The sequence below is a fragment of the Corvus moneduloides genome, chromosome 1 (genome assembly GCF_009650955.1).
Source record: "Corvus moneduloides isolate bCorMon1 chromosome 1, bCorMon1.pri, whole genome shotgun sequence".
NCBI lineage: Eukaryota > Metazoa > Chordata > Aves > Passeriformes > Corvidae > Corvus > Corvus moneduloides.
The window spans coordinates 48,473,871-48,498,194 of NC_045476.1; the positions used below are offsets into that span (position 1 = coordinate 48,473,871).

The window sequence follows — 24,324 nt, forward strand, 5'->3', positions numbered from 1 at the left end:
AGTTGAAAAATAACAAAATAGATTATTTTTTGCTGGAGCTTCTTGATATTACAGCCTTCATCTCCTACTTGTCCTTTAGAGACTCTGAAACAGCTCAGTTCGTGTTGTTTGAGTCTCAACTTCGTCAGCAATAAATTTTTTTATCTGCCGGTGCAGTGCAACAGTGGTTTAAATATGTTGGCACAGGGATATGCTTGGGTGCATTGTGTTTCCATCAGTGTTACTGTTTTCAGCATTGCCACTGTGATGGTGCTGTAATGCATAGCCTTACAATATCACTTCTTTTAAACTCATCTGCCCTCTGTTTTTAGAGAAGCATAATAAAGCTGAAACCAAAAGCAGATACTTTCATATAACACCTTTACGTTAACATTTCTTTTCTAGCCAATTGTGTTCTTAATAATAACGAAACTGATAGAAACTGATAGAAACGAAGCAGTTTTAATGATGTAGCTACAGAACCTTTCTGAGCTTTTTTTGGAACTGGAAACATCAGTGGCAAATTTCAAGACTTTTTGCAGCAACGATAAATACTGTTTAAATAAGCACGGGAAAGTGAATATGGAAGGGCAGCGTGTCTATCAAATGAGGCTGCTTGGCCTGGATGCTAAAACTTGAAGTCACCTTCAGACTGTTCCAGGGTACCTGCAACCAGTTACTGTTGTCATCTGAGAGCTTCTAAGTCTCCATTCCTATTTTTGTCTAAAATGTTGAACTTAAGAACTGCTCTGCATCAGGTTCACTGAGCAATCCATTGGCAATTGAATGAGAAGCACCTGGGTTGAACTTGCCCCACCAGTAACACAGCCAGATGTGACAGGATGCTTTGAAGTGCAGTTCTTTATATACCTCTTTTGATAAAAAAAACTTAGTTTTGCAGATCTTCATCCAAAACCTGCTAGTAGGCAAGTGGGAAACCCATCTCCAAGTGGATATGCCATACTGCAGTGCTACTCTGTAACTGCTCTCCATATTTTTCCCAGTCATTTTCTTGCATGTCCCCTCAACTAGCTAGATCTCTTATATTTTTCTGCAATCCTATTCCTATCAGTTTATATCGCTGGGACAAACTCTGGTGCTGTTGTGACCAACAGACTTGGAGCTGATCTGCTCTGTGGGATCTGCTCTGTGGGATTCTGCACATAGGTGTGGGTTATCATCCTAGAAAAGCCAAGTATAAGACCACAGCCATAAACTCCAGCAGTCCTGCTTTGCAGCAGAGGAGGAAATCTTAACACACGCTAATCATAGATGCAGTTTCTCTGAAAACCATTCCCCGAGGACATGAAGAGACTTTTTGTATTTTAGAAAGAACAGATAGATTCTAAATGACTTTGACCCTCACAGCAGCGGTACATAAAGCATTATCTTAGGTGGTAAGATTTCTTTAAAAAAATCAAAATATGAAAAATAATAGTTAGCTTATTTAAATGGCATTAGTTGCTCTGCATCTCCACTGCTCTCTTTAGCGTTAGAAGCTGATAATACTTTACTGGCTTGTGTGATTCGTATGAAATCTGTGATTGTGAAATAATGCTGTGCATTCTTGTATAATGATTTTTTTTTAATTTCTAATTTTAGCTGAAGTTACAGTTCTTGTACTCCTAGACTCCATGCCAATTTTTTTTAAATTTCCAGTCTTATAAATTTGCTGCATTGCTCATTTGATTCTGATAAAATAGCAGATAGTTGGCAAGGACCCTAGATGATAAAATCTACCATGAAGTAATAGGTTTTTGTTTTTAAAACAAGAATTTTCCAAGCCTTCTGCATTATACAACAAATTGCTCTTTTTTTCTATTTAACTAATTTATTTTTGCTTCTTGAAATGTTTGAACAAGTGAGAGAGTGCAGCTGTCAGAAGATTAACCAGCTGAAAACTATTGTCAGCATTAATTTTGCTCTAATAAATGAATCTCTGAAGCTATTTAGCAGTCTGTAATCTAGATATAAGGCTATTGACCTGTGATGGATAGTACTGGATTTTGTTTGTAAGCTTTGACTTAAATTGTCTACTTAATTTGCTGCAGGTCAGATCACAGGATTAGTGGTAAAGGCCATTATGTGGTTTGAATAAAAATAGCTAGAGGAATGGAATGAAAACCATTGTGTTTATTAATGTAGCAATCTTTGTGGTCATGTACATAGTGAACTGGTAGCCAAAAAGACAACAATGATCTGTTTGTGCTAGCTAGTTTGGGCTTTGCTCTTAGCCCAGTTCCTGTGAGGTGCCTGGAGAGGAGTTGTTCAAGTGAGATCAAGGATTGGCTGCAAATTGGGTATCTCTCAACCTGGGCAGGAAGATCTTCACCACTGTATGTATTTCAGTACCTTAAAAGTGGTGTGTATATAGACCGATGGTTTTGTTAAAGCTATGGGTCTGAGTTCTTCCGGATGCTCCAGTTCTGGGCTTAACAGCACAAGAAAGACACAGATTTACTGGAGTGAGTCCAGCTAAGGGCCATGAAGATAACAAACAGTCTGGAGCATCTTTCATATTGAGGAGAGACTGAGACTGTTTAGCGTGAAGGGAAGGCTCAGGGCGGATCTTATCAATGTGTATAAAAACCTGATGGAAGAGAATGGAGAAGAGGGAGCTACACTCTTCTCAGTAGTGCCCAGTGACAGAACAGGAGGCACAAATCAAAACCCATGAAATTCCATATGAAGCATAAGAAAACACTTTTACTGTGAGGGTAGGCAGTGGAAGAAGTTGCCTAGAGAGGCTGTGCAGTCTCCATCCTTGGAGATACTTGAAAGCTGACTGGACATGGTCCTGGGCAACACGTCTCAGCTGGCCCTCCTTGAGCATGGGTGTTGAATGATCTTGAGAGGTCACTTCTAACCCCAGAAATCCTGTAATTCTAAGTTCTGATATAGGCTGGGCTAATATCATTGGGAGCATCTTTACTGTTGCCTGGTTTTGCATAACTGGTAGGTATTTACTCTTTTTGAGACTGATCTGTCAAATTTGTCTGAAATTCTTCAGTGACTTCAAAAGATGGCGTATGTTGAAAGACAGGATGGGAAAAACACTTGGGAGATACAGAAAGGGGCATTTGTAGACATAGCCACACAGAGCAGTTGCACACAGAGAGAGCATCAATTGAAATTTTTATTGAAAAGCAAAAAAATATTCATCAAAATCTTCTGTGTGAGAAGCTTCAGTGTAACTGTCCTTGATGTTGTAAACAAAGTCCAAAACTGACCATTAGCTGTGGTAAAGCACTTCAGAGCACTGTACCTAATTGAGCATGTTTAATTCGAAAGTCAGTTGTTATCTGCAGCTGTACACCCTAACCAGCCAGTGTTTGATGCATAGCACAGAAAATTTATAGTGGCTGTGCTTCTTGCCAGAGTGAAAATTAGTGAGGAAGTTGATTTGTTCATCAGTTTAGGCCAAATTTTCCTAGCAGTTATACCCATTAAATGCTGGGGATACTGAGGTTAGGGACATAAGAGTAATTCGTAGTAGAATTAGGCTTCTTTTAAGGAACAGAATATTTCATGGAGTGGAGGTAATAAATATCACATGAAAAATTTGCCGATGTTGTGGTTAGGAACTGTATAATCAAAGAACAATGGTGTGTGCTTGCTGAACTGTGGTAAAGACAGGACAGACTACAGGAATAAAACCAGGACTTGTGTATTTATGTGTGTGTATGTGTATGAATAATTTTTACATTGTCTTTACATAGGAATTGCATCATTGTATATGCATTAAGTTTATGTATGGGAAACTAACTTAAAGCTTCTCAGATTAAGGAGAATTTTGCTTCAGATTAGAAACATAATAAACTGCAGAAATTCAGAAGACTTGATTTTATATACCTGTCTTTTAGCTGTTCAATCATGTGAAAATCAGGAAGCATTGATAAAAAATAGCCTAGATTTGGAAAGCCTGATAAAAGAGAGTTAACTTTGAGCAGTGGTTTGTTAATGGTTATATGTGAGGAGTAGTTTGACAAAAGAGAAATTTTATTTAGTAATTCAGATACAGTGAATTTTTTTTGAGTGCAGAGTTGCAGGAAAAGTTGATTGTTTCTTTGTATAAACTACAAAAAGCTACATTGCCAGTTTTATGCAAGTCTTATGACTTATCTGCTAGTGTGCCTGGAAGATAAGGTGGTTTTATCTCCATCAGATGTTTGAGAATTTAGATTACTGATTCTGGGAGTACTGGGAGTATAGGCTTACTTTTACACAGAATTTGAGAGCTTCATTGTAAGTGAAATACTAATTTTGCATCATCAGACCCTTACTGGTAAGAGAAACTGCCTAAGTTTTGAGGTTTTTTAATAGTGTTATTAAATCCAGTGTTATCTTGATTCAGGTGTTGGAGCTGCTCGAGCTGGGAACCTTACTTTCATGGTTGGTGGAGTGGAACAAGAATTTAATGCTGCCAAAGAGTTGCTGACATGCATGGGTTCTAATGTGGTTTACTGTGGAGAGGTTGGAACCGGACAGGTAATGCTTTCTGAAGGGCTAATAGTTATCTCAGTCTTTCCTTTTTCTGGCTTTTTATTTATTGATGCCTACTCTTTTACTCCAGAACTAAATGCATGATTTTATATCTTCATACTTGTTTGCTTGTTTCTAACCTTGTGTTTATAAAGTAACTTCATGGCACTTTTTTCCAGTATGTTGTGTCACTGAGCACCAGAATCTGACTGGTGTTTCTCCACATTGGCTTGTTGAGATTATACTTTTTAGGACACAGACATTTTAATTTTGTTTCATCTGAATTTAGATTTACTGTATGTTCTGAAGGACAAAGAACCCCTGCATGCCATGTGTACTAACTGTGCTACTGTACTAAGAAGTACTTCTTAATCTCTGAAGGAGCCATAGAGCGGCTTTGATGAACTTTGTACTATCACAGATCTCTGTTAACTGTAGAAGAGAGCTGCCAGAACATACTTGATCATATTGGCCTGGGCCTAGTTGATTTTTACATGTTCGTTCTATGAAATGCATAAATTAATTGATGGTTTCATGTGTTTCCAGGCTGCAAAGATCTGCAACAACATGCTCTTGGCCATCAGTATGATTGGAACTGCTGAGGCTATGAATCTTGGAATCAGGTTTGTTTGATTTTTGTGGTGGATTGAAGCATTTTTTTCCGTGTTTACAGTTTTTATGTATTATGGTTGACTTTTGCTGAGATGATGATTAAAATACATAGGTAAACTTTTTGCTAGGAGTTGTCTTATAAAGCCATTAACAGGTTAAAGGGATTATTTAACTAAAGGAGGTGTTTTCAGCATGGGAATATTCTCTTGTATTGGCTGCATAGGTTGTTACATTCTGCATCTGCAGTTAAGAGTTTATTTGTTCTGCTGTCGTGCAGCGTACAATAATGTTTGTCTTTCATTATAAACATCCAGAGCTAATACAGAGGTAAGTTTTTGTTTGTATCCTAAACTGATGTATTATATTCCCATATGGCTTTGATTGGCTTTGTTTACTTGCTTAAATTGTTCCAAGATATTTTGTAAAGTGAAACTTCTACTACAGTATGTATATCAAATTAAGATCAAAGCATAAAACAGAACATCTACCTTTCTTTGACTTTATGAGAGCACTTTGTCCTAATTGCCAAAACTCCTAGTTCGTCAAAAAGCTGCAGTATGCTCCACTACACTCTTGCCAATGCTGAGACTACCATTCCTTTTCTAGCATGTGGTACATCTAACTTTTAAGTGACATCATATTAGAGCAAAATTGTTTTTACTTTCCAATTGTAATGTATTTATTTTGCTGTGGTCTTTGTCATTTTGTTTTATTTTCCAATAGAGTGCATGCAAGTACCAGTTCAGTATCAAGGTATTTGAACTTCTAATAAATTGTTTTAGCCAGATCAAAATCATTTGCAAATTTATAGACAGAGAAGTCCCATGTTTGAAGAGATTATCTTGCAATTGTGTATCTTTTAGGGGCTTTTCATGAATTATTTATCTGCACAGTTGCATCCTTAAAATTTGCCTGCTAAAACTACAGATATTGTAGGTGAGTATCAACTGGGTTCAACCGTGTTCATGTGGATTTGATACACTATAAAAACAGCAAGAGGGCATCAAATGCTTAAATAAATAAAAAAGAACACCTACATACGCACACATACACAAGACAACGTAATGGATTCACATTTCCTCTTAATTACCATATCAAGATGCAGTTGTTTTATTGAATTGCCCTTGTCTCAGATGTTAGACTATCTTGACCTATTAAGTTGTCATGTTGTAATTGAGATAAAAGAGGAATTTGCTTTGCATCAGTGCTAATTGGTTTATCAATATCCTGTACCATTTACATTTTAAAATTGAGAGTCTGTAATATACTGAAGCATGTCTGCATCAAGCCATAATAAAACCAGTAGCATTGTTTACAACTTTTGTAATCCAGTGTAATCCAGAAAGCTTGCACTGGGTTCTGCTTTAAGTCATGATTCACTTAATAAAGCATATGCAACTGATTTTTTGTTAGAGTTTTATCTACATTTGTAGGAATGATTTAAAAAAAATCAAGAGGTTTAGAAGAGGGATATTCTGGGCATGTAAGCCCTGTGAAGAGCAAGTTGATGTCTGTGGTCACTGTAGCTTGAAGGTGTTTAGAATTTTTTCTTTTTCCAGTTTAAATTTTGGCTGACTCTATATTCAGCATTTGTGAGCAAAAATCCTGTGAGAAGGTAACAATATATAAACTTCCTAAGGTTATCAAGAAGGAACTGTATTTATTGTAGAAGAAAGCTGCTGATTTTTATTATAGAAAAAGCAGAATCTCATTTAGTCAAAAACTGCATAAAGTTTAAGGCAGAGGTGGTTATTTAAAGCCTTTTGAAGTAATTTAGAACCCTTGCATTGATTTTCATTTGATGTGATTTAAATCTTAAGAAGATGACTTCTGCTTATAACTGGAGTAAGAGCTTTCCACTTGGAGTGTGTAAAAATCTCTAATGTAGAAGTTTACAGTTGTCATTCTAAATACTAGAAGTTTTGCTATATTAATAAATTTAGGATTTTTTTTTCAAGTCTAAAGCTCAAAGGATAGTGTGGCTGCCTACTCTGAAGAGAGTAGGAAACTGAACTTGATTTATTAGATTGATGCTTATTTGGTGAAGAAAGTCTGACTTCGACTTAATAATAGTAAAGGATACTGAAAGTCTAAAAATTCAGAATAGGAATTGTGAAACTTAGATGTGTTCTTAACTTTTAGAAAGAATATAAAATGTCTTTATGTCATGCATTGTGTATATATGCTACATCATTTAAATTGAGTTCTAGGGACTTTGAATAATTAATTATTCAAAATACTCCTGTCTGAAGTAGATGTAGCTACAAAATCATATTACAACACCTTCCATAAACCAATATGGTTTGGTATGACTCTGAACTTAAGTCTTCAAAACAGTGTGATACTAATTCTATTAATAAGCCAACTTCTTCTCTAATGTTTTCATAAACCATGCAGTCTAAATTTTCATTTTCTGAAGCAGTTAGAGTGACTGTTTTACTAATTTCAGATTTTTAAATTACATCTGCTATTGTTTTATTTATTTTATATTTGAAATTATAGTTTTCCAAACTTCAACATAAGTAGCAAATAGCATGTGATGAGGAGGAAAGAAAACTAACATTAGTTAACAAAAATTCCACAATAAGCTCCCAGAAAAATAGGCTATATTGCCATGTAGTTTGTGCATTTATATTTCACTTGCTTTACTCTATCATCTTTATTTACTGATGAAGATGCCCATTTTCACTGGAAGTTATTTGGATTAAAATGCATAAATAATTTTTTAATAATTCCCATCCTTAGTTCTGACCAATGAAATGCTTGTTCTGTTCAGTTTTTCCATAACTTTCCTGATTATTTATGAATGTTACTAGTAAAAGTTAAAAGGTGCAGCAGACACTGCGGAAATTAATTCACATTGTCATTTATATTTTCTTTTCTTTCTAGCATGTTAGTGCAACTTGTCAGTAAAAGAATTGAGCACATTTTGCTGTACAGTTCTGTAGCGTGCATATTGCAAAATACTGAGTTACTGTGTCAAACCAACACACAGAGTACACGTAAACTGCACAAATAAGAAATAGAAACATTAAGTGATACTGTCCACAGAAGATATTTTTCTTTTTCATTTTGCTGATCATCTCAGTGCCAGTAACTTTGTTCTACTGAGCCCTGAGTTCCAGTGAAACAATTTCTAGCAAAATAAAGCTCAGAAATGAAATATTGCTGATACCTGGTTTGTGTTTAGGTCAGATGGAAGTTGTTGCTTGACAGACAGTTTGCAGTCCAGTCAGAAACTGCCTGCAAAAACTCAGGGAAGGGCTTATGTGGTGACGCAAGACAGGACAAGGTTGCTTAATGTGGTTGGGATATAAGGGACCAGGAGAGCAGTATGGGCTCTGTGGCAATAACCTTGCTGCAAAATCACTTTTGTAGTTCCAGTAGGAGAGAAAATCATTTCTATGAGGAGGGACTGCACCCAAATTTATGCTAAAAGCTCCAAATACAGCTCCTTCCTAAGTAATTTTACTGTATGGATTTGTGCCTGCTTGCTTTTTTACATTACATAAAGTGACAAGACGGTAAAAGAACTTTTTCTTCTCATGCTGAGTTTAAACGTAGTCTCAGTCTCTAGGTCTGCTTTCTGTGAGCACCCCTGAACTGTGGATGTAAGACAGGAACAGAAATGAGAGTTGACAGTGTAGAGAGGTGCATGTGTGATAGGATGAGGAATTAGCCTTGGACACATCCCCATTGCAAAGTTTAGAAAGAGTACCTTGAAAATGGACTCCAAGGAACTACTGTAGTTCTGCTGTCCTTGGCACAGGGCTATAGCTAAGTCTCATGAAGGTTAATAATGGCACTGGAGAGCACTTACCTTGATTAAAACACCAATGGCAAAGTCATTTTTAACTGTGGTAGAAGGGCTGTAAAGTTCTGCTTGAATATTTGTACTTTTATATAGTGTTTACCCAAAGCACCTTGAGATGGGAAACTCTCAAGAGTTCAGCTACTTCAGCTGTTACACCTTAAAATGAGACCAGGATGTATCTTTCTTGTGAGACACTATTTTAATTTTTCTGTCTCTTCCACACTGAACTTTTGGAGGAGTGTGTGAAAAATTCAGTCTGAGGCTTTATCAGAGCTCAGCAAAACTTGAGTTTTGAGCAGTGGTGTGAAGGGATTCTATTTTAACCTTTTTTTTTTTTTTGGTATGTGTATCTATTGCTTAGTTTCTGCTGTTCATTAGGAATGTTATTGAAGAAGCATTGATTTGAGGGAGCAATTGTTTTTGTTCTAAGTACAGTTAATACATGGGCTTCTTTTCTGCTTATAAGGGAGAAGAACATTTTGGTAATTGTAAATTCACACGCACAGGCACAAGCTCTTGCCACGTCCAATGGCAAGTTGTTATGGGGACTGGCAGACTGTCATCATTTTGATAGCTTGAGCAGTATATCTCCTGAACAGCAATGGAGCTCTTATGCAGAGAGTATCGTATGTTCCCAGCCAATTTACAGGGAAACAGCAATAACATTTTATCATGGTTGAGAGCCCAGTAGCTGCTTCCTATTAAACTTGCCCTTTCAGATACCTGTCTTGGATTAATTTGTTGATTTCAAATGGAAACTCAGTCTTCTCCACTGAAGCATGACTTTCTAGGATAGACTCTTGCTGAATGACAATTACTTTATATTCTGGCTGGTTTCAGACCATTACAAGCTTTGGGCACAGTGGAAGACAGAGGACTTCTTCAGTAACTGATTTTAATATATGTCTAATTTTAACTGTCAGTTATATATGCACCAGTGGATGAATCTTCAGAAAGATGAAATGCAAAGCACTTCTAACTTGCTCTTATTAATGATACACTTGCTGCAAAGGAGAAAAAAAATAGGTTCAGGTCTCCTGAAGAGAAGCTGCATGGTGTTTAAGAGCAGTGAATTTTGAAGAAGCAGGGATACAAACTGACACTATCTTCGTTTTTCTTTTCCAGGAGCAAAAATATGTCAGACCTTGTGCAAGACAGTATTTTACATATCTGTATAATACATGCATATCTTTTAAAGTAGACTTTCACAGAGAGGTGTTTGGAACACTGTAAGAAGAGCATTCTTTGGGAGGGTTATATGTGTTTTAAAATAATAAGTTCTATGTCTTGCAGTATACTCACAGCTGTAATTGCAGGCCTCTACATGCAGCTGGATATGGCAAAAGCAGGCACTACATTGGTAAAAATACTGACCTGGATGTAATAATAAGGAAACAGACAAGTCAAGAGATTTGTTTGGGAAAAAAAACCAAATCTCTGTGTATTTGAAAGCTCAGGCTTTGAATGCTCCCAGTGCGGGTTTTTTTTATTACAACAATTAAAGCCATTATTCAGAGTGGCTCTTGATGAAGACTTTTATGGTGAAGACTTTAATGCACTATGCACAATAAAAATACAATTCAAATATGGTGAAAACATACTGGTGCTGAAAAGTACAGTTTATATTTTTAAATACATGGTCATTATAAGCATTCAGTTGAATCAGAGGATTGGAAAAAAAATGGGGAGGAGCATAATGCTTGATCCCATTTAGGCCAGCGGAGACTTTCTACTGAATTCCAGGGGCTGCTGCAGCTAATCATAAATAAGAGTGCACAGCAGTACTGCTAAAAAGCTATCTGAGATACAGGAAATGTTCTTGCTTTGCATTAGGAAGGCAGACTTGCAGGACACAGTGACAGTGTGGGAGTAGGAGCCATGTTGTAGGGCCTACTGTCTTAAACATAGTTTTTCAAGTCCAAAATGCCTACTGGAATAGATAGACATGCATTTTAGCAACTGTTCCATTGGTAATGAGCTTTTCTCATCTACAAATTAAAACCTTGAGTGCTATAGTGCCTGAAAGCAGTGTTAGGCTATGAAGATCTGTAAAAGTCTGTGATGTGAGAACTAACATAAAGAGCATTGAAATCTATTTAAATAAACTTTGTAGAAAGTTGTGATATATACCTTTTAAAATGTCCTTTTCTCATCTTGAATTGTTACTGGAGGTAGTTCCCTTGCTTTCTCTTTTTTCCTGAGTGTGGCTGAATATCTGTACAGTGCCAAATAAACTGCTGTTGGTTGTCCTTGGTATTAATGCAATTGATGTAAAATTACACTTACAACTTATTAGCAGCATAAATCTGAATTCATAAGAGGGTTAATTTCTTATAATATTGAAGAATTTTCAGGGTCTGCACTGAGCAGCAGTTTATGCCATCATCTCCATGGTAGAACAAATGACGTTTCTACTTGGACAAGCTTTGTTTTATCAGGATCAGTAACCTTATCAGCAGCTGACCCAGAACTATAATATATGTTTGCAAATAGATAACGTATGTCACAGTGAAATGCAGGCTTGCCTCATAAGCAGGAGCATATAATGAAGATTTAATAATAGCAAAGACAACAATTCACGGATGTATACAACAGTAGTGGGTTTTTTTGAGAAGAGCAGCATTTTTCACATTATTAGAGCAGAATCGTGTTATCTTGTTTACTTCAGAAATGCATTAATGTTCCCATATAAATGCACCACACAACAACTTTCACATTGCCACACTTGCTTGTGAATTTTTTGCTTTGTTCAGAGAATACGATTTTGATATGAAGAACAAGTATGTGACCTAGTAGATAGCAGAACAGAGAATGCCTCTTAGTAATTGAAATACAAGGTAACTATTGTTCTCAGAGGACCTTTATTTTGCTTGTGCTTTTAAAATTGCTAGGTGGAGAGGATTTGCTTAGTGCAAAAGGAAAAAAGATCTGAAAACCTACTGCTTAAATGGTGGATTGATGCTCTTTAATTTAAGATACAGCATCCCTGCCCCCAATATCAATACTCTGTCATTTTTCATGACTTATAATAAAGGGAGAGGAATGATGGTAGGGTCCTAAGATATAAAACAAGTCACCCATGTCTTGTGCATTTTGACATTAACACTTCTCTTCTTTGACCTTTGACAGATTAGGCCTTGACCCAAAGCTGCTGGCCAAAATCCTAAATATGAGCTCAGGTCGCTGTTGGTCAAGCGATACATACAACCCCGTTCCTGGAGTGATGGAAGGAGTACCATCAGCTAACAATTATCAAGGTGGCTTTGGAACAACACTCATGGCTAAGGTACATAACACTTGCATGTCAAGTATGTGCAGTTGCTTCTCTCTGGGCTTCTAGCAAACGGTCTTCTCAGTGAAAATTTGTGATTACAGGATAATATATAGGCATGAATAGAGGGGAAATGAGCTCCCCCTGTAGCTCTGAATTAATGAGTTGTTCAGGGGGCTTTTCCTTGGTCTTCAGCTTCTTTCTAGCCACTATTACTGCTGAGCCACTCAATGAGATTATATGCATGGTCTTTTTGAGTTCTGCCTTAATAAAGGAATCCCAATGGACTTGTGTCTATTGAGAGAATTCAGGGAAATCCAGGTGCCTTAATTAGGTGCTGATAGTGGCATAAGCATCTCAGATTTTAGGCCCACTCTCTTCCAGATACCTTTAACTGTGCTACTGGACATGCTCTCTAGCAACCCCCTCCTTGCTAAGCTAGTTGCTTGTGTGCTTGTCCTTCTGCCTAAGGCCATCTGGAATGCAGAAAGCAACCCACACCACAGGCTGATCTCCTGCAGGTTTCTGCACCATTCTATGAGCTCTCCTGAATTGTCTTAGCTGGTGATAGAATAAGGGCTTCTCATGAGTAATTATGTAGTAATCTAAATTGCTTGTCCACAAAGTGGGAGATCTGGGGTTTAGGTCCTTCTCAGTATTAGGAAGTTGAAAACCTACTGTTATCCTGTCCCAGGAGAACGCACTTACTGCCATGTTCTTGGCTTTTCCAGGAAAAGCACTGGCCTGAGTCACTCTGTGGTCAGGAGAGCAAAGCTCTTGGAGGCCACAGGAAAGTAGGCAAGGAGGTCAGGGCTCTGCATCCCACCAATAGGACACACAGTTGGAGGAAGGAGATATGGAACTCTGACTCTTGAACTACTTCTGCCCTGAGCACAATGATTGCCTAAGGCAAATTATAAAACCAGCTCTGGGAGAGATGTCTCATCTAAGTGCAGGAGATAATTTCACACTGAATATCCATTTCATGGAGATACTATCCTGAGGGAGGCATTTGAGTTCATACAGGATAGGTGTTATGCATACCAGTTTTTTGAGTGCTCCCAACTGGTTAGGCATTCTGTCTACTTTCAGCTCTTCCATGTACAGTGGAAATGTAGCATTTAAAACTAAAACAGCATTCTCAAAGCTGGTGAACAAACTCAGATGTTACCATGCAAATCTCCACAGTGCTGGAGCTCCTGTATATAATAGCTGCTTACTAATACTGTTCATTTCATTTTGCAGTTGGTTTAGGGCAATTGGTGCATTTGCACACTCAATGAAATTAGCCAAATTCTCTTCAGAGTGGGTCCAGAGTATTTTGCATGTGGTGGCACCAAAATATTTTGCGAATGCCGCATGGCTCAAAACCCCTCAACAGCTGCTACATTTTATGTTTATGGACCAATGACCAGGAACTTTAATTTCTTTGAGGGATGTGTTAAAATATTGAAAAGTAGCAGTTTTTACATTGTGTTTGTGTCATTGAACATCAGGGACAATAAATTGTTGTTTAAATTACAGATTTATAAAACATGATAGGTTATTGCTTAGAGTTTGCCAGGGCTATTGATTAGAGATAAGCAACCTGATCGTGGCCCTGCCTCAAAGCTTGTTTCCATCTTGTGTGCTGTTTTCAGAATCTGTTCTGCCTGTTGGGCCATGTTTCACACTGCAATCTCTATTCTCATGATTTATAGTTCTTAATCTTGTCCAGAATAACCTCATAGTATAAGTGTGATAGGGGTACACATTTTCTTCCCTCACTTTTAAGTGTCTTTCTAAAGGGTTGGTTTTTTCCTTTGGTCTTTCCTTCTGAGAGGGACCTTCATCTCCCCTGGAAACTGCCCTGGAAGATCTTCCTTTAATTGGAGGAATAGCACCCTGCCTTGTGCCTGTTGAAACTGCCAACTTTTGGTTATAAAGCATCAATGATAACCAAGAGAGAGTTCCTCAAAGAGATTTGTAATTGCTGTTCACCTCTTCTGACTTGCCTCTCCTGACAGTCCTGAAGACTGCCTTCTTTAGGCTAGAATCTTCAGTATGAAGGAAAGACATTAAATCTCTCCCATGCCTGTTGAACTATGCTATGTTACTCTATATAGATGGAAGATTTCTTGAATAAGTAGCCAAGACAGCTGATCATCTTCAGGCTATTCTTTGGTGCAGTGGTGACCCCTTCTAAGACACTGCTTTTTAGTTTGCGGAAAGATGTTTGCTACTATCTGTTTCATCCTGGTGTGTGACATACTATGCAGTTTGTGAATGTTTGAGATGGAGATTTTTTTTAAGGGAAATGCAGAGCACAATTTTGCCACTTAAGAAATAAAAAAGGATGTATCCAAAGGAGAAAGAGGTAGGTAAAATCCTGAGGTTGAGGAGAAGATATTCCACTGTGAAAATATCGAGGAGCGCATCAGTAACAGTCACTAAAGACGGTTACTGAACTTCAAGTTCTTGCTCACATATCAGAGATGGTGGAAGTCAAAGGCTTTCTTAAAATATTTTGTCAGCAATGGATCTCTCAAACAAAGCCAGAGGATCCTTATTTTAAGTGTCTAGGTCAGAAAAGTTTGCCAGACACCTCTAAAAAGCTCTTTGGTCTTGAAATTTGATACTGAAACATAGAATTTAGTCAACTTAATGTGAACCTACTCTAAAGATTTTGCATTTTAAAAAATCTAGTTTAGTTTACCACACCATGTTTGTGTTCAAGGCATTGGCAGGCCAGAAGTTTCATCTTTCATTGACAGCACAGTTGCTAATTAAATGTCAACTTTGGATCCTGAGAAGAGCTAGATTTATATCATACTCTTCTCGAGTCATGTCAAGACAGCCTTTGAGCTTTATTCCAAATGGCAGTTTCATTTACGTCAACTGCAAAATAAATGTAAGGAACCAGGTAATTCCAAAGTGGAAGCAAATTGTGAAAGAGAATTTGTTTCCCTGTTCCAAGCTGAGGAAAAGTGTTAGAATATTCAGTGCACTGAGACATCTGGAAGATGTTGTCAGTTCCAAAGAGTATGAGAGAAGCCATAAACTATGCTCTCATTTTTCCTTTTCCAAGTAAGTCAGCAAAGGGAAATTTCTTTCAGAGGTGTTTTGTACTATTTCACTTGCGGAATCTCCAACCTTAAGTGAAAAGGTGCACAATACTTCACGATCTGAAGCTAAAGATAAGGTTTACTTACATTTTCTTGGGTTTTTTCTGTCAAAGCTCTAATTTATAGAATGGAGTTTTTAAAAAGCGAAACAACCTTCCTGCACTTCACTCCGAAGTCCTTGTTCATTTAACTATTGAAATGTTATTGAATGTTTCAGCCATCTTGGAGCCAGACGTTCATTACTGAAGTGAACAGAGCTACTTTATTGCCCTGGTTTAGGAATGCTATTCCCCAATTTAGTACTCCCACAAAAAAAAACCCCTGCCGGCCGCTTGCTTCCACTCCAGTCACAGACACAAGAAGCAGAGATCATGGGTTGAGATAAGAACAATTTATGGGAAGCAGCCATGAGAAAAGAACACAAACAGTAACAGCGACAATGCTAATAACAAAAGTGTATGAAGAGAGGGTGATTTATATGCAAAATTCTCACCAAGCCCAGGACAATGAAAAACAGTGGTGAACAGACCCACCCACCACACTTTTCCACAACCAGAAAGGAGCCCCCTTTCTCCCAGGAAGCCAGAGAGTCCCTTTCCCCACCCCATCAATGACATAGGATGGTATCAAATAACCTTGAGGTCTTGACCATGCCCACATGGTGCAAAGCTCCACCCCCTCACGGCTACTGTGAAAAATTAACCCTGTCCTTGGCAAAATCCAAGACATCTATGAAAATTGTATTTGTGCTAGCAGTCCATTCAGAATTTTCAGGGATTGTTTCTGTGAATGTCCCTTCAGAGAGAAATAGATCACAGTCACCACTACTAATACCAAGTACTTTTCACTAGTTTGGAGTTAGATGATTTTGTCATTCTTATATTCCATTACATGAGTTAAGCTTTCTTGAATAAAATTAATAATATGGATACAGATTTCTCAAAGAGGGTTTATATATGTCATGAAATGTCTTACTGTATGTAAGGATAAAGTAAGTGTTCCTAGATTTGTCAGCTCATCAGTCTTTCAACAGAGTTGCTAGACAAGAAGGAATTATCTGCCCTGATGCAGATGAAAACTATTTTGGATCCTGTGACATCTGATATGTGTGTTTTTCCCATTTTCCTAGAGCTTGAAGTCATTCGAGGGTAATAGGAAAAGTAACTATAATTCTGATTTGTATCAGAATGACCTTTATAGAGCCGATTTACAGATCGAAGTGACATTTAGAGAGTAGAGTAAGATCTTGAATTTCCTTGTGCTAATTCAAATCCAGACACACAGAAAGTAAAGACCTGTCTTGTAAGTCATCCCTGAGAAGTCAAAGGTGCTCTCAGCAGTACTACAGTCTCTCAGTTCTTCTGTATCAAAGGTGGGGACCATCTGTCAGAGTAGGGGAAGAGCCTCTTCGCTTACAGGCTTGCAGAGCTGCAGTGAAGAGAGCTTTAAGCTGAAGTTACTGAGGGAGGGGGAACCTGCATTCATCCCACTCCTACCAGTTTGATGCTAGTGACAACAATAACTGTCCAGAGCCTGGAGAAGGACTGCAGGTCCAGCAGGAGAGCACCTGAAGAGCAGCACAAAGGAGTAACAGCTATTCCAGCCAGTAAGTCGGCTTCCTCAGGGCCCAGTTTAAGTGGCCTGTGCAAATGCTGCATGTGCATGCCTGCAGGGCTGTGATCTTACTGACATCACAGAGACACGGTGGGATGACTCCTCTGACTGGGGTGTTGGAGTGGAAGGATTCAGGCTCTGTCAGTGACCAGCTGGAGTGCATGGAGCTTCGCCTGGGGATGGATGAGGAGCTGACTGAGATCTTATGGGTCAGGATTAAAGGGAGGGCAGGGACAGGTGACGTTATAGTGGAGACCTTCTACAGGCCATCTGACCTGAAGACTGAGCAGATGAGACAAATACAGACAAACAGGATCCATGTCACATCCACAAGCCTTGGTCCTCATGGGAGACTTCAACCACACTGGTATCAGCTGGAGGGGCAACACAGCAGGGCATAAGCAATCTAGGAAATTCTTGGAATGTGTTGGTGAGAACCTCCTTCTCCAAATGTTAGAGGAGCCAACAAGGAGAGGTTGTTATGTTGGACGTTGTTCACATCAGCAAGGAGGGGCTGGTGGGGAATGTGAATCTCAAGAGCAGCCTTGGCTGCAGTGACCATGAAGTGATGTAGTTTGAGATCCTTTGGGCAGCAAGGAGGCTGCACAGCAAGCTCACTATCCTGGACTTCAGGAGAGCCAACTTTGGCCTCTTCAAGAATCTGCTTGGTACAGTACCATGGTAAGGCCCTGGAGGGAAGAGGGGCACAAGAGAGCAGGTTAATATTCAAGGATCACCTCCTCAAAGCTCAGGAGCAATGCATCCCAACAAGGAGGAAGTCAGGCAAAACCATCAGGAGGCCAGTGCTGATGAACAAGGAGTTCCTGGACAAATTCAGTCACAAAAAGGAAGCCTACGGAGGTTGGAAGGAAGGACAGGTAGGCTGGAAGGAATACAGACAAATTGTCAAGCAGACAGGAATCAGGTTAGGAAAGCTAAAGCCCTGATAAAATTAAACTTGACCAGATACTTCAAGGGTAACAAGAAAAGCTTCTATAGGTACAGGGCCTTATATAGGGTTAGGACTTGATTGCCCAGGATTTGGAGAAGGTTGAGATACTCAAAGACTTTGACAGGTGTGAGAGGTGGGTCCTTGCAAACCTCCTGAGTTTCAACAAGGCCAAGTGCAAGGTGCTGCTCTTGGGTTGGAGCAATCCCAAGCACAAATACAGGCTGGGCAAAGAATGGATTGAGAGCAGCCCTGGGGAAAAAGGCTTGGGGATGTGGGAAGACCAGAAGCTCAGTGTGACCTGGCAATGTGTGCTTGTAGCCCAGAAATCCAGTCACATCCTGGGATGCATCAAAAGCAGCATGACCATCAGGTTGAGGAAGGTGATTCTCCGCCTCTGCCCTGCTCTTGTGAGACCCCACATGGAGTGCTGTGTCCTGCTCTGGGGCCCCCACATAAGAAGGCCATGGACTTGCTGGAGTTAGTGCAGAGGACGGTGATGAAGATTGTCAGAGGGCTGGGTCATCTCTCCTGTGAAGACAGGCTGAGAGAGTTGGGGTTGTTCATCCTGGAGAAGAGAAGGCTCTGGGAAGATCTTATAGCACCTTCCAAGACTAATAGGAAGCCTACAAGAGACCTGGAGAGGGACTTCTGGCAAGGACATGTAGTGATAGGATAAGAGGTAACAGCTTCAAACTGAAAAAGGGTAGATTTAGATTAGATATTAGGAAGAAACTCTTTACTGTGAGGGTGGTGAGGCACTGGAAGAGGTTGCCCAGAGAAGTTGTGGATGCTCCATCCCTGGAAGTGTTCAAGGCTAGGTTGGATAGAGCTTGGAGCAACCTGGTCAAGTGGAAGATGTCCCTGCCCATGGTCAGGGGCTTGGAACTAGGTGATGTTTAAGGCCCCTTCTGACCCAAACCACTAAAACAGGAAAAAATCAATCACACAGCAGATTCTATAAACCACCATAGTTCTGAATGCACGGGAAATCTAGGCATTTCCTAGTAACACTTGAGAGGTTCTTTTGCAATTTTCTTGAAATATGGACCCCAGACATTGATTTCATTAACATGATCTTAAAGGCAATCTTGAGTGCAGGCATTACTTTCCTACTGTAGTCAAGAGATCTTTTTATATATGTCCAGGCCCTTGTTAGTGCTTCCTTCTCTGGGTTGTTTCATGTCTGGTTCAGCTTAGAGTTCAAGATGTCCTTCAGCCTGGCTGGCAGATGACTATGTCTGGCTAACTATAGTTAGTCATAGTACTTGGTACTCACCTTTGGGTTCTGTCCTATTTATTTCAGATAATAACTGTAGTTGAACAAGGACTCTTGGAGGGCATGTTTCAAATTTATCCTCTTTGAACCTTCCCTCCCTTTTGTTGACCCAAATATAGTATTTAAAAACACAGTGGAACTATTCTCTATATGCCTCTGTTAAAGAAAGTCATTAAAGAAAAAGTCAGTGAAGAAGAATTTTGAGTTGTAGCAGACCCAGGACTGCCCCCTAAGCAATTCTCTGATGCATCCTTCCAATTAGGCAGCTAATCAGTTATTTTCACAAAGTGGTCTATGCCTCTCATTTTGCTATTAACTGTTTACATTATAGTAAATGTATGTTTGCTAAGTGGCTTCCATTTTCTTGTTCTTGAAATTCCTTCTGCTTGATTTTTAACCTGTTTATAGTAATAAAGAATTCCTCTTGCCAAAAGAACTAAATTATACTCCTAGAGTCTACATGAAATGCTGCAGCAAATAGCCTGGGAGATTTTCTTACTAGAGATGACATACTCAATCAGGAAAAAGAGAAAGAGTCTGAGTCTTGCTACCAGGTTATATAGTGATCTAGAGTCTTAAAATTCCTCCTGTTCTTAAGGTGGTGTCTGCCTGGCAAAGTTTGAGGTTTTTCTGTTGAATAACATTGAATTACTGTCTTAAAAAATAAAAACTACACAAAACCTACTTCTTTCAGGTCTGAAATTTTAAGACTGGAGTATTGTCCTTGTTGGCAGTAGAGATCTTGTTTCAGTGGAAGCCAAATAGCCTCTATGTACATGGCTTGTACATATCCTTGTTGTTTCTCCCCTGACTTTTTCTCTTTCTCTTTCTCTTTCTTTCCATTCTTCCTCTCTGCCCTCTTACTCTCTGTTCTCGCCTCCCACAGGATCTTGGCTTGGCCCAGATTTCTGCCACCAACACGAAGACACCAGTTCCTTTGGGCTCCCAGGCACATCAGATCTACAGGATGATGTGTGCCAAAGGCTATGCCCTGAAAGACTTCTCAGCAGTGTTCCAGTTTTTACGTGAGGAGGAAAGCTTGTGAGCTGTGCTTTGGAAATGGACACAATAACAAATCACTTTTTTTTATCCATATAGCTCATTTGAGAAGTTTGTGGGTTTAATCAAGTACTGTGCATCCTGCTCCCATACAGACTAATCATCTTTGGCTGTCTAGATCACAACGAACTCCAGAGTTTCTTTATAATTCTTGAAAAAGCAAGCCACAGGGGAAGAGATTTTTTGGCAATTAGCCAACAGCAAGTCCTTTTTTTTTTTTTTTTAAAGAACCATCAAAGTTTTTTTCACTAGATGCAATAAATAAATATTTTTTTTATTAAACAAGTGCATATGAAATAACTTATGTTATGGCCATAAACATAGTTGAATCATGAATAATAAGAGAATGTTTTATTGCAATTTTATCATATATAGTGATCTATTAAAATTTTAAATTAATACCTTATGGAAAAAGGGAATATATGTTCAATGAAGAAACAAAACACATTTTGAGATGGATTTTTTTTTTTTTTTTTTTGAACCTACTAGCCTTGAGTTGATCAGAAGTGAATTTTTCCTGGGATTCAGGTTGCAGCTTAAGTTTATAGGCACGCATTCTAAGTGGAAAGCTGTTACAGCATGTTTACCTGATAGACTTAGTTCAAATAATATAGAATGTGTGTCCCTCTTGTAAAGCTCCGTTACTGTATTTTACAGTTTTATATTTTCTTGTATTCTGTCACGCATTTTTGGAACTCACGATCAGCACTTACCAGAAGTTCTGACAAAGTGTACATTTGTTTTAGGTAATTACTAAAGTATTTTAAATCTAAACAAGCCCCATTATTTTGAAAAGAAATAAACTCTATACTGGTAAATACCTGCTGTATGATTATTTCCTTTTTGTTTTGGTGCAGTTTTGTATTAACAAAACAGTGTTAACCAAAACTTGTATTAAGTGGTCTTATTTTTTAATTTGCTGGGTTTTCTACAGATTATCAGATCATCTTGCAAACCCAAGCCTTTCAAAAGCTCTTGTGAAATGCAGACAGTAATACATTTGCATATGTATTACCTTAACCATTCATATCTCATTGGTCTTGCCAAATTGCAGGTACATATTTGGCTTTATAAATACTCATGCTGATTTTGTTAGAACTACTCACATTCAAACTCTAGGCTTAACGATCAATTATGCATCTACATTCCTGTTTTGGTTGTGTGATGGATCCTTTTATATATGCACATTAGGTTATCAAAATTGTGTGCTTGAATTAGCTCAATTCTGTGAATAATCAGAGAACTTGGACACTATATTCCAACAAATGAGTAACATCATGCCAAAATTATTAAACCGTACTAGTTGATCTCTTCTCCTTTCAGCTTTCTTTGAAAACTGTTTGATATTCCAGGTGATTCAGGGATTTGGGATTCATTATTGTCATATATGTTTACAGGACTACTGAGAGCAACTGTACTTTTGAAAAATTGTTTCTCTCTTTTGGTAACAGTGTTGTGTCTACAGGATTGCATTCATTCAGAAGTTAGACACAAAACTACGTGCTGCAAAAACAGCCGCTCGGGTGCAACATGGCACCGTAGTTGGAGATGTGGTTTGACCTTTGGCAACAAGATCACATGCTACAACGTTTGTTTCCTATGGGACTCCTGCCCCACATAATACAAAGGGTGGATCTAGTCTTGTTATGAGTTTGGGGTCAAATAGTGAAGGCTGTTTTTGCCATTGGGATCCTTTTTCGTTTGGAGGTTTTATAATGGATGAGGTAAGGAATTGTAGGAGTGTCCTGGTTAAGTTTGTATCCTCTGTATTTGGCTTGGAGATCCGTCTGGCATCGCAGGACTGCAGAGAGACGCTTCCTTCTGCTCTTCACCCCAGCCTGTAGCAGCATTTGCTATTAAAGTGTTGCTGGTAACCCTGGGTTTACCTGTAGGCCTGGCTTGCAGGAAGCGTGATCATTTCTTTTCTGAAGACATTATATGCACATGTAATTGTTGGAAGTCATGAGGGAAAACAGTATGCTCAGTGAGACACAGTTTTTGAAGTTTTCAGCCTATGAAATCATAAAGCTTCTATTAAATATGTGGAAACCTCATTGTTATTTTTATGTTCCTCTCAAAGGCTTGTAGCTTAGGCTTCCTGGGGTTCATTTCTCCTCCCTCACAACCTCTCATCAAATTTTTAATTCTCGCTCCAAAGCACAGGGTACTCAAGTTGGAGGAAAGGCTGCCAGAATGCCATTTTGGCAAACCAGTAAAGTGTTCTGTGGTCTCCTTCTTGGAGGAGAACTGTGGCTGAAATTAAAAACAAACAAACAAAAGAAAACAACAACAAAACAAAACAAAACAAAAACCAAACAAATAAACAAAACCCCAGCTTCAGGGCAGACAGCCAGCATGTAAAGTTTTAGAACAAGCAGTTAGTTTGGCAAAGTCAGAAACAACTTTTTAAATAAATATTATTATAGAAAGTGCCTTGCAAACTTCAATGATGTCCAATACCTGAAGCCAGTAATATGATTTATATCAGAACACACTTTTTTTTTACTAATTCTGCAGGGGAATTTGTATGACTGTTTACATATAGTGATGATAGTACATGCTATGGCTATTTTGCATGTGCATATGTTTATAATGTATCTTTTGCTTGGGGTGTACCTCTGCTCTGTGGAAATTAGGCAAATACTAAAATGATTGTCACTGCCAGAGACAGGTGTTGAAAACTGTAATTTGTTGAGTTGAACAGAAAGATGGTAAAATTGGTTTCATTTCTACGCTAATTACCATCCAGTACATACACACAAATTGGGTGCAACAAATTAATGGCATATTTTGTAAATGTCCCAAAGGGAAACTTGAGGTGACTTCTTTTTAAATTAGTTTGAATCTCAAACTAGCCCTCCCATCATGCTTACTTTGGAAACTCACCTAGATCAAATGCATTTACTGACTAATAGAAAAACATTGACAACCAATAAAAGTAGTGATGTTTTTTTAAAAAAGTCCTCAACAGCCTTCTCTCATTTATGATTCAGTATAACCCATCTTAAGCAACTATTTTTGGTGGTTGTTTAACAGAGGAGGCCTTCTGTTAAAACCACTGAGTACTATATTGCTTTAACCTTATTTATGGCTCTTACAAGCCTCAGGAGGAGGAGGAGGTGTTCTGACCAAGTAAAAGTATTATATGTGATAGTCTGGCTCTGCTTTAATCAATGGTAATTTGGCCATTAAATACAATACTGCCAAAATTTCACAGTGTGTGTTGAAGGCCCATGTGATTACACTGCAGTAATGCATCTGTGGAGAAGCTCAAGCACATCTCTCTGGCTGGGACTGTTCCACATTACTGGCATTAGGATTATGAGAAGTTGTGGTGGTGGTTGTGAGAGGAAGGAGCCAGCACAAGCTGCTGAAGTTTGTATTGCCAGTCTCCATCTCAGCCTTGTCCCACACGGGATGAGAGAGAGAGATACTGAGGAGTATAAAATAGCTGCTGTCCCTGCCTGCATGAGCACAGAGCTGCCTGTCTTTTCAGTTGTTTAAATCTTATAGCTCTTTACCACAAGGAGATTTTATCAAATGGCTTACTGAACTGAAGGACTGGGGCCACCCCTGCAGCAGGCAGAGAAGGGCTGCCATCATATAAGCATTATTGTATTTGTGCAGTAGATGTCTTTCTATACTTTTAGTCTGCCAGCTTGCTTTGTAAGATCAAATCTATCCAGGCACAAGTCTGAAGGTACCAACTTCATCAGTAGATATACCTGTTGCTTTTGATTTGTTTTTACATCATCATAATCTTCTCCTTTTTTCCACACCTAGTAGGCTGTGGAAACTTTGAAGCGGTCTGGAAACTTCTGTTGTGTTTCATTGGTGCAGTGATGTAACATGTGGAGTTAGAATTCTCTGCGCTATTTTAGACTTCAGGTTTACTAAGGTCCTCTAAAAGTTTGGGGGACTTGCAGACATCATTGACTTCAGTATCAAGTTCTTAGAACTCTTACTGCAAGCCTTGCAAAAGTGACACTTCAAAAATTACACTCAGGAGTGGAAGAAGTTTAGTTCAACATCTAAGTTAGAATAAATGGTGCTTTCGAAAAACTGGAGCTCTCAGTAGCAAGAAAGTCTTTGTCATTCTGTGCAACACCATAATGGATGTGCGGTCTTTAAAGGCTGCTGGTATTTTTAAGATTTGTTGCT

General features: G+C 38.7%; 1 protein-coding gene across 1 annotated transcript in view; it reads left to right on the forward strand.

The window, feature by feature from the left end:
- The window catches only part of HIBADH (3-hydroxyisobutyrate dehydrogenase), an 85,575-nt gene extending 64,518 nt beyond the window's left edge, over positions 1–21,057 (forward strand). The window contains exons 5-8 of the mRNA XM_032109099.1: positions 4,334–4,467; positions 5,008–5,084; positions 12,017–12,173; positions 19,991–21,057. Coding sequence (XP_031964990.1) covers positions 4,334–4,467; positions 5,008–5,084; positions 12,017–12,173; positions 19,991–20,149 — 527 coding nt within the window. The 3' untranslated portion in view covers positions 20,150–21,057. The remainder of the gene's footprint in view (positions 1–4,333; positions 4,468–5,007; positions 5,085–12,016; positions 12,174–19,990) is intronic.
- Positions 21,058–24,324: the final 3,267 nt, after the last annotated feature.